The sequence below is a fragment of the Opisthorchis viverrini genome (genome assembly GCF_000715545.1).
Source record: "Opisthorchis viverrini unplaced genomic scaffold opera_v5_105, whole genome shotgun sequence".
Classification (NCBI taxonomy): Eukaryota; Metazoa; Platyhelminthes; class Trematoda; order Opisthorchiida; family Opisthorchiidae; genus Opisthorchis; species Opisthorchis viverrini.
In genome coordinates this window covers 631,756-642,995 of record NW_008751759.1, presented here as the reverse complement: position 1 = coordinate 642,995, position 11,240 = coordinate 631,756, and the positions used below count along the sequence as shown (strand labels likewise).

Below are 11,240 nucleotides of genomic sequence, written 5' to 3'. Positions count from 1 at the left end.
TGAACTGAAACGGGAAACCAGTATTGTTCTAAGAACTCGGTTCTGCAGTTCCACATCTTCTGGGTGATATATCTACTAAAAATGTTGGTTTTCCAACTGCATAAGTTTTGCGTCGAGCAAAGCATAACTTCGACCCGTCTGCTGAAGGCGCGGATACCTTGAAAGGAACTGGCGGTTACTACTTTCATCCATGTTTTTTTCGACTTTCTCAGCAATAGGAAACATTTTTCAACCTCATTCTAGTACGTTCCCATAATTTGAAGGGATTTTGTTGACAAGTGTTTATACTGTTTGCCGTAACTAATGGTAGGATGCTTGGTCGAAAACCTGTGATATGCAACTGAAAAATAGTGACGTGTTTGCGACTGATCGACACCAAAACATCCTTGCACGTAATTGGAAAAAGTAACTGCATATTTCCGGACTAACTGCACCTAAATGGATCACTTTTCGGGTTCACTAAAACTGGCGATTTCTGTAAACCAAAAGGCAGAAAACAGAGAGTCCGGAGGTTCTTTTTGAACAACAAAAAAACACGCCAGGCCAATTTTTGGTGTAACTTTGAAACCGGAATATTTTTTTGCTGTCGCTGGTTGGTTTACTGTGCATAGAGTACACATAGCGTCGTCGAATTGTGATTAGATAGATGAAACGCATTCACAGCGAAGTATGAGACAATAACGATTGCTATATGTTGAAGTACTGCGCCATAATCTTGCTTTTGGAATAGTAAGTAGGGTAAATCACTCCAACCCTCCGTCTAACGCGGCTGGAGAGAGAAGAATCATCTTCAACTGATGGATTACTCAGCCAAAAACCAGTTGAGTCTCTCGTTTATAACGTTCTTCCTCAACTAAGTGTAATGCACCCTCACATTTTGGTTGGTACGATATTCGGGGAATCGCAATACCTTGTTGTCTAGACTACTCATAAGGTTGCTGATAGCACTTCAACAGCTCACTACCAGTGTAACGGTGATACTACCGATGGGAGAGGCATGCGAGTAGCATGTTTTCCTCTTTTAAATTCAATTCGCTTCTCTTGAAAAGAGAGATCTGTTGTGGAATTTGTGGAGTTGCTTCGTAGCATTTGCTTGGATTTGAGCAATGAATGACTTGAGTCAATGAATATCTGGGAAAGTTCAGAAAGACTTGTTCAAGAGAAGATGGATGTTTAGCTTTTGTAAATAAGATGCAAATGAGAGTTTTGCTTCCCTGTCCAATAGTCTGTAACTGGCCAGTTGGCATTTTGTAATAAATAACTTCGCAGCGAAGGTCTTCTTCCTTTCGCCACTTTTGCCCTTTTTGGAGCTCATCAGATAGGCGCATTCCCCGAGTTTCCATCAACCTTATCATCCTGGCGATGAAAACGTTTGAGAGCAGTTTATGAGCTTTTTTGGTGAAGGTGGGATATCAACTCATTGTTCGAATCCCTCTTAGGCTTGGGTAACCTGACGTTCTATCGGTCCTCTACCTCAGTCATGTTGCTCAAAAGCTGTGCTGTAGCAATCAGCGCTGAACTCTTGTGTTCGTTACCTGAGGTCGCTCCAATTTAACCAAGTCCACAAACTAGATGCAAGTTTTCGGTTAGCAAAAGTATTCGGATAATATTGAGAATTTCCATGAACTGAAAAATGTGTTATTGATTGCGAAAGACTCTCAGAGATCAGCATTCTCGTTTACGAAAGAACTTCGTGAGCCCGTTTGCAAATCAATTTGGTTTTCACGGGAAACTCAACGGAGTCGTTCGTTTATAATGTTCTACGACTGAATGTGCTGAACACAGGCCACCTCATGTTGCGTACGATATTCGAGATATCGCAGTATCTTTTTGAAAAGAAAACTACTCACAAGGTTGCTGAAAACTCTTCAACAGCCCACGATCGGTTTCGCCCTTCTTGGGGCTTCGTGAGCTTTCTTTTTGAACAGTCATCATCTGGAAAGACAGACAACGTCAAACCACGTGATATCGGAGATTGTACTGCTGACTGTAGCTCAAGTTTCGTATTCAAACTCCGGGAGCTATTTTCATTTCAAAATCCGATACTGGTTACTCACGTGGTCCAAAACACTTTCATATAACAACAGCTTAAATTGCAAGAAATACTTTTAGAGGGCTTGAACTGGTTGAGTAATCAGTCTGTGTATACTGGCAGCTGTGAAATTCATTCTCGAAGCAACCGGCATGCACACGGTTCGACAGTGTCTTGTGAGAAATTTCCAATTTCTAAAAAATGGAAATTACACTGAGCGTTTCCTGTGGTACGACACTCTGAAACGCAGAGAATGCAGAGGATGCAGGATTGGATCGGACGGTGTTCTGTACGCGTCGAAAAGTTCCTACGCTTTTAACTGACACACACTGGACTGCCTCTGCGCATTGTCCACCTGCTTAAAAATAGTTTGCATTTGTTTTCTAACGAGCACCAAAGGGTGCTGCGCTTAGATATTTTTTTAGCCGGCTTTGCGTGGTTCGATAAAAGAGAACCGGATAAACTATGTGGGTTGCTTTGATTGTTTTAACCCAAAGAATTTTTCGTTTCTGTCCGTAATAAGAATTGCGGGAGCTCGGATTTACATAATGGTTCAACTGAACCGTCTTGCGTTCTGAAGAAATTCTACACACACTAATGCACACACTGGAACAGCTCTCTTACACGGTCCGTCAGAGGCAGTTGATCAGAGATCTTCCCTGTGCACCTAACGTGTACTCGCAGGATATCAGTGGGAGCTCACGGAATTATTCCAACAGGCCGGGTTGATATAGAAAGCTAGGCTGCAGAGTTTCGCCAAGAACAGCTGCGTAAACTACATGAGGGTCTTTGACAAGAACGCGCATTCGCATGTAGATTTGGTTTTTACGACAGACTCAACCGAATGTGTTGTTTATGACATTTTTCGACTGAAAACCAAATCAATCCGCAAACGAGTGCACTTGTCGAAATGAGTACAATTTCGATGCAAGTAGAACGTAAAGTTGACACGAACTCGGGGACTGCATCTGCCTGATGAGCCCCAAGAGGGATCGGACTGTCGAGGCGATTTCAGCAACCTTGTAAGTAGGTTTCCTTTGGTGAAAATATAGGAGTGTCTATCAGGCGTGAAAAACACACTTCAAGCTCTTCAGTGCGGTGTGGTACACATCCTTGAACAAGGTCAGTTGAAAATCCCAGGAGCAGAATTATGGAAGGATCAATCAGATAGGCCTGATATTCCGTAGTGTAAGGGAAACCAGTCAACACGTGACCATGTGATGTGAATCCCAGTGCGAGTTAATTGGAATGCTGATTCTTGGATTGTGATCGAAAGCTTCAGCGTTCAAACCACTGGCAGGGGCCTCGTGAGAGACACGATCCTCCTCCTCCTCATCATCCTCATCATCCTCATCATCATCATCATAATCATCATCATCGTCATCATCATCATCATCTTCATCAACATCATCATCAGCATCATCATCATCATCACAATCATCACCATCATCATCAGCATCATCATCATCATCACAATCATCATCATCATCGTCATCATCATCCCAATCATCCTCATCATCATCATCATCATCATCATCATCATCATCATCATCATNTCATCATCATCATCATCATCATCATCGTCATCATCATCAGCAGCAGCAGCACTGCGTCCTAATCACTGCGTCTTCTGCGTAGATAAAATTAGGCGGAGTAAATGGGTTCAGATGTGTAAACCCTACGGCCTTTTTTGTACTTTTGAGCAAGTATTAGGTCTTACTGACCTATGCACATCAATCTCACCTGATCAGACCCCCTTGTGAATTGGATCAGTTGATCAATGCCAAACGCGGCTTGCTATTATGCGCCTCCATGACCACTGGTACACTTGGATTTCTGAACGCTGAGGGCATTTCCATCGTTTTCCGGTACAGGATTACTCACATATCATGGTGTTTTAGATACTTCAGTACTGAAAATTTCCAGAATAGTGATCAGAATATGTATCTGGTAATAAATAAGCATTATGCTAACCATACGGTGTACTCTCAGCACACCGACTCTGTTTATGGAGGTACGCGTGCACGAAGAGGTCTGTCAGCTCCTGAAAAAAGACATTGGTGGTTCAGTACAATCGTCCACACTTTTACCTTCTTCTGGATATCAAGGGTCCTGAACGGAGTAAGCTGACTACAAGTCATGTAACTCCACAGATTGAGATTATTAAAGTCGGCATGCCTCACAACGGAATTAGACTACGTCCATGGAACAGAGCGGAGTGAAAAACCTATGATCATAAACAAGAGATTCTGCTGGGTTCCAGGTGAGTCTCTCGCAAAACCAAATTAGTTTGCAAATGAGTGTATGCGGCTAGTTTCGTGCAGTTTGGTTTCAAGTAGAACATAAGGTTGACGGAAACTCAGGAAATGCACTTAAATGATAACCCCCGAGTTCCAAGAAGGGCGAACCCGGTCGTGGGCTGTCGATGAACTTTTAGCAACCTCGTGAGTAGAGCATTACGTCTTCCATGCTTACAGCGTGTACATGTTACGAGTTGTTGAGCATTGAAGTTGTCCTACTATGCTTACAGCGTGTACATGCTACGAGTTGTTGAGCATTGAAGTTGTCCTAATACATTCGTCTCTCAATATGGTTGGTTAAGTTTTGGTCAAGGGTATGATGTAACAACGAATCGAATACACGAGCTTGAGGCAACCCAGTGTTCGGCCGGTCCGAACCCCACCCAAGCATCGCGACCAATCCTGTCTAGGCATGCGCAAGCTGGCAAACTCTCAACCCTCGTGTGGATGGCAGCTAGACACCAAAAAGGTGCTATAGCTGAACAATTTACATTTGTCACCAGATCTATCATTCCGGTTGGTGTAACATTTCTTCAAGAATCAACAGCGTCAGCAAAATAAGATGAATATATCGTGTTAACATATGGGTATATAGATATACATATATGTCAATATATCATGCAGTAAGGACAAAAACAATAATTTGGTCTTACATTACCTCTCCTATGATAAGATTACCTAAGTATGAATTTCAAAATTGTGAAATCACCCGCAACTTGTAAATGGTGAAATACATACCCGTTTCATCAACTGATACGCAGAAAAACACCTGACACAATGTTTATTTTTTTATGAAATTTCATCAACTTGCGTTTTCAATTCGTATTGGTAGGGGGTTTGTGATCTTTCAAATTCCACAGTGTGATGTAAGCTGTGAAAAAATATGCGTGCCTCAGTGACATGTTGATTGGTTCGTGCGCGCGTTCACATTCATTGTGCTATGGATGTCGGTCAAATGGTCAAATGTAATCTCGCAGTGATGCGGTACCGACGCAGGAATAAGTTACCTGGCAATGGAAGCAGAGGTCGCGAGGGATGGGGAGTCACTTGCGGGAGAGAGAAAGCGATGCGGCGGCAATGAGCAAAACAAGCAATCAATCCCGACGTTCTGTTGCTCTTTGATTGGGTAGAAAACCCAAGGTTGAAACTCATCCCCTTTGTTGTTGTTTCTGTCGCAAGTTAGCATTTGTACTTTGCGTTTATGAAAGCACGAAGTTTACTAAAATGTCGATCTGCAGTAAAACCATTGTGTGTGACGGACAAATTCAAGTGTATGGGGCGACCTACTGCGAGGGTTAGTGGTTTGAAACAATTTACTCTCGGAAACAATGCGTCAGTTATCGTATACCACATGCAACGATGGGTTTTGGCCAAACAGCTTCCTGCGGGCCAAACGAGTGAAAGTTTTATGTTAAGGCTGTGCATACACATATGTAGTTTATGAAGTGTATACTACCAGTCTCTGTCGAATGACATATCCTCTCCGAACACCACTCAGTTTGTCCAAGGTTATGATAATACAGTCGTACGATGTGTTATCTCTGTTTATGCTTGTCATGAGCTTTGAACTGTCTGTACGCTTCGTACAAAGATGGATTTAGTAACCACACTCAAAGGAGAACCAGTTCATCGTCAGGTCTCTACAAATTCGTCTCTCAGGGCGTTTCCCGTTGTGTGGGCACCTCGCGCCCTTCAGTTCAGCGGAAGGCGCCTAGTTGCCGCTCTGCTCGTAGGAAGCACGGAGGCTGTAACATCGATCGGCTAACCAACAATGAATGTCCCTAAGTCAAGCTTTTTTTCCACACATTACTAATCTACTAAAGCAATCAGGACCAAACGTATAAATTGAAATCAAGAGGGAATCTAAACAGTCGTTAGTCAGTGTAACAGACCTCTGAAATGAACACTTTTGTAGTTACACCCGAAAGAAAGATACAGAAACCTTTCGGGTGACGCACACATGTGATGCGCCTGTCAGGGTAATACTAGAACGAATTCCTGATGATGTCAAATACTTTGTTTTTCATTTGGTTCGTCTGATCAGTAACTGAAAAGTGCTTTTAAAAAGTACGAAAACGAAATATCAACTGAAAACTAAAAAGTCCCTTACACTACGATCAATCATCAAGTGGCTCGGATTGAAAATTCCATATGATGAGTCATCAGCCGAAGAGCCAGTCAATACCTGGTCACGTGATGTTGCTCTGCTATTGGCGCCATATCCTGTCGAGGTGAGATCTAATCACACTGCTGTTCAGCTACTCAAGCCTGAACAGTTAACTATTCAACTTCCGATCAGAAGGTCCCGGGTTCGAATTTCTCTGAGTCTGGTGTGATATGCACACTGTCGACGATTCCTAGTAACGATAAACTGGGGCTCCTAAGACTTTGGCCTCAGTGATACCACGAAATGCTAATTAAAGATTACCAAATCCCTTGACAATATCACTGATCCAACAATTTTGTAATCTCTACACTTGGTGTGATGAAATTCGGGCAAGCTCACAAATAAAGCTCAACTTTTGATGGAACCTTGTAATTCAACAGTTTTAGGCTCCACGGACCCACAGGCACTGATCGGTGACTAGTTTTCGGGACTACCTGGGCGTACTGAGGGGCAACATTGAATTCTACTCAGTCAGAACATAAGATTGACGGAAACTCGGGGTTTTTTGCCTACCTGATTAGCCCACAGATGAGCAAAACTTGTCACGGGCTACCAAAAAGTATTCAGCAACCCTGTGAGTAGGATATTGGTGTATTCAATCTATCGCGATATCGCAACTATCGTACCAAGTGAAATATGAGGCGGCCTGACGCATCCAGTTAAAGTAGACCGTCATTAACGAGGGATTCAGTTGAATTCGTTTGAATTTCTCGTCAAAGCTAACTCCGTTTGCATCTGGGGGTATTTTTCGAAGTATATCCAATGTGAGTTCAAGCATAACAAACTCGGGAACTGCGCCTACCTAATGAGCTCCAGTAGAGTAAAGCTGGCTATGCGTTGTCAAAGATTTTCCAACAGCCTTGAGAAAAGAGTGTTATGTCTAGGTCTGTTTATCTTTTTTTTCGATAGACGTTTGGAGCATTGCATCTTCTCCTCATAACTGATCAAAACTGCTAGACGAAGCACTCAGTGGGAAATCATTCTTTATTTACACGTTTTTACGGGAAATAGCTTTACAAACGCAGAAGCTGATAATAACAGTAAAGCAAAGCGATACCCAAAGCGACAAACGCGGAGGAATTCGTTTTAATTGCGATTGCATCACCGATGTTTGACTGCGCCAACAAAGTGCAGTGATTGTCATCAGGAGTTTAACAACCGATGATGCAGGGCCCAGAGTTGTACACTGCTAAACACGTGCCTCGTATTTTGTTGTTATACATCAGAATGTGCCCACCCGTAGTTTGCGAGTATCGACATTAGTACCGCAAGCTCACCAACGCGGACCAGGTTGGACAGGTTGTTATTTCAGCGGCAGGGTGGACTGGATGATCCTTCCATATCCAGGTGGAGAAGTGCCACTCAAGACTCCCGAAAGCTTTTGTTTAGCGTTTACACGTACCCGGTGCCCTTAAGATATGGCAGTATATTTTTATAAAGGAAACTACTCACAAGGTTGCTGAAAACACTTCGACAGCCCACGACCGGTTTTGCCCTTCTTGAGGCTCATCAGCTAGGCGCAGTCCCCGAGTTTCCGTCAACCACATGTTCTACTTGAACCCAAATTGGACTATTCTCGACAAGTGCGCTCATTGGAAAATCAATATGGTTTTCACGAGAGACTCAATGGAGTCTCTCGTTTACGACTGCGCCTACCCGATGAGCCCCAAGAAGGGACAAACCGATCGGGGCTGTCGAAGAGTCTTCAGCAAACTGCGATATCTCGATTATCTTGCCAAATGAATCATGAGACGGCCTGTGTGCAGCACATTCAGTTGTAGAATATCATAAACGAGAGATTCATTTGGGTCGCTCGTGAAAAAAAACAAACTTGATTTGCAATGATGAGTGTATTTCTCGAAAGCAGTTCAATTTGGGTTCAAGTAGAACATAAAATTGACGGAAACTCGGGAACTGCGTCTACCTGATGGGCGCCAAAAGGGGCTGTCGTGGGCTGTCGAAGAGTTTTTAGCAAACTTGTGAGTAGTTTCCTGTATGAAAATAACTTTTATCTTTGTTGATTTTGACTCGCAGAAGCCCCTTCAAAATAAATAAATTTCCCTGTTGTCTGTGCCACTCAACAGCAAGAAGAATACATTTCGGCTTTTGGAATGGTCCTGCTAAGGCCCTGTTTACAAGAAATGTGAGTGCGCTAATATGTCCAGGGTGGGGAATGATGAGGTGTACGACCTCTTTTGAAAGCAATGCTGCTAAACTATCGCGATGAGCTTCAAGAATGACAAAACCGGTCGTGGGCTGTAGAAGACTTCTCAGAAGCCTTATGAGTAGTATATTAAGCCTATGTCGTGTATATTCTCCCATCAAGGTACAAACAGGGGGTGATTGGAACAAAATTCAAAACTCAAGTTGTCACACAATTGTACTTTCTCTATCGCAACAGAAAACATCTCAGGGATAGGACTCTGCAAAATCCTTCGGGATAAAGCCATATAACTAATGTTGGCCAACGCTTTTCCGTGTTAGTACAATCCACAAACATATCGGATGCCTTAAATCTTCCTATCTACGAAGTTCCACATCATTTTTTTTTACTGTGCTACACAAAAAAATTGTTTTCTCCACGCCAAAGTTCTACATCCGTCAACGCGTCTGATTATGAAAGGGAGAGGCTTGGGTAACACATGCTCGAGAATGTACGGTATAACTCACCCAACAGTTTGGTTACCAGAATACCAGTTCAGTTGTATTTCCATGGGCAGGATGAGTTTATGGTATTCTAGCTTGTAACAACCAGGAATGAACTTCGTGCCGCACATTCAATAGAAGAGCGGTTCTTCTCGACTTTTCTAGAAGACACATTGAGATGTATTCCAACACTCCTTGTTACTCTGGAGAAAGCAGACATTTGGAAGAGACACCAGACCGGTGTTTGGTGGGACACATTGTTTCAGAATAACCACGTGGATCAACTTGAGAAAGTGTAGTTATTTTTTCATTGCCTAACACATTGAGTGACCATTGGAGATAAAATCCGGTTTCATTCACTGATTCCTGGCACCACTCGCACGTGGTACCTTTTGTTCAGATGCATTCCTGTTCACGTTTCTTTTACAGGATTCCACTTTCAAGGTGTTTTGAAGCCGTTTTGTGCTACTTGTGACTGTCTGGTTTTTGCGACTATCAAGACGCGCCAGTGGAAGTAACCGAACTGCTGAAGGGTGGCAACAACTGAACAGTGCTTCTCGTTTTTTGGCTTTGATTGGATTCATTTTTGAGCAATGATCAGAACTTTTAGGTTGGTTGGTGGAGTAAATCACGTTGAAACCGTTATGCTCAAAACGCGTTTTTTATTCCAATACGATTTTCAGCAAACAAGGTGTAATAAACAAACAAGCAAATCAATAAATAAATAAATAGATAAATAAACCAATCCGTGGCGTTGAATCCGTGTTTCAAAAACCCCTGCCAGTGAAGGCAGCCAGGAGCTTCAAAAATTGCAAAGAGCGTGAAACACCGTAAAACAGGTAGGCAGCATAATAATCGCAAAGGCGGATAAGAATAAGGCGACTACTGTCAGGAACAAGAGTGATTATCTACAGAAGGTCAAGCAACACCTAGCTGAGGGTCCTTACCGGGTGATCGATAATGCGAATGTTACATCTATTGTGAACAGGAGTAAAGATGAAGTCGGCAAATATTTGCGGTCCGCGACATACCACTTGGGCAAGGCAATTGGTATCGATTCTACCCTAAAAGTGCAAATCGACCACGGCCTTATGGCCTACCAAGAGATTCGGAAACGATGACTTCTCAATCGGTTCCACACTTTTTCCAAAAGTGCCTTTTTGATATCGATGTCACCTAATCTTCACACCCTGGGCATTCTCCAATGGCTACAAGCAGGCATGGATGTGAACCTAATTTAGCCGTTTTTTTGGTGAGGGCTTTTACCACCATGGTGGGTGAACAGTCTGCTATCCTGCAGGGACCTCGTGTCAGGTTGCTCCATAAATTTTGTGGCTGGTTAGGTAAGGTTTTTGAATTAAGAAGCAATATTTGCTGCAAGAGCGGACTGGCGAACCACGACTCATTAGTTTGCTCTGCTCCCCTCAGCGAGTATCACTTGATGCCTTGTCACGGTCCACCCTCCAACGTGCCACGAATTGCAGAAATTCACAACACCACGTGTCTACCACCATCCTGTACTTTTAGTTGCGGTCATTCGTGATTGTCCGTCGTTCATCTAGTACTCTAAGATGCATGGTGGAACTGTGACAGCATCGTTTATCTCCTGGCCGCTTGGGGCGAGATGGATCAAGTGGTTAGAGTGCGGATGGTTCGAACCCGACCCCTGCACCTCGGCTTCACCTGTCTGGAGCAACCTAACAGTATCTCAGCCCCCGTGCTTTATTCGGGTAGCATGACAGCTAGGTCCTGGAAGGGTCTTGAAGCTGAACGATTCTTTTTAGCCGCTTGGGTCCAAACGAACGAAAAGTGATGGTCTCTCTCTCTTATTCACCCTAGTGTTTGGTCCTCATTCTGTTTGTGTTAACTACAGTGTGCAGTTTGGCTTCCCATAAGACAAGAACAGTACAAGTTGGGGTGCTGGGACAACAATTCTCCCCCATATATTTACGTAGAAGAACATCATTCGGAAAAACACTGTTGGTCTTATAACCAGGCAAGGTGGTGAGGATGTATATATTACAGAAATCCGGTCAGTGTGTCGTAATGCGCCTATTATTCAGCACCAGGAGCTGCGTTGGTTGGGACATGTGTT

The 11,240-nt window shown here is 43.3% G+C and overlaps 1 protein-coding gene across 1 annotated transcript; it reads left to right on the top strand.

Moving 5' to 3' along the window:
* Positions 1-1,700: 1,700 nt before the first annotated feature.
* T265_13780 (hypothetical protein) lies at positions 1,701-10,263 on the top strand (the record flags this gene model as incomplete). The annotated part of the gene is made up of 4 exons (XM_009170501.1): positions 1,701-2,048; positions 7,812-7,923; positions 8,013-8,200; positions 9,985-10,263. Coding segments are annotated over 4 exons (927 nt in total), but the record flags the coding sequence as incomplete, so codon positions are not given.
* Between the last annotated feature and the right edge of the window lie 977 nt (positions 10,264-11,240).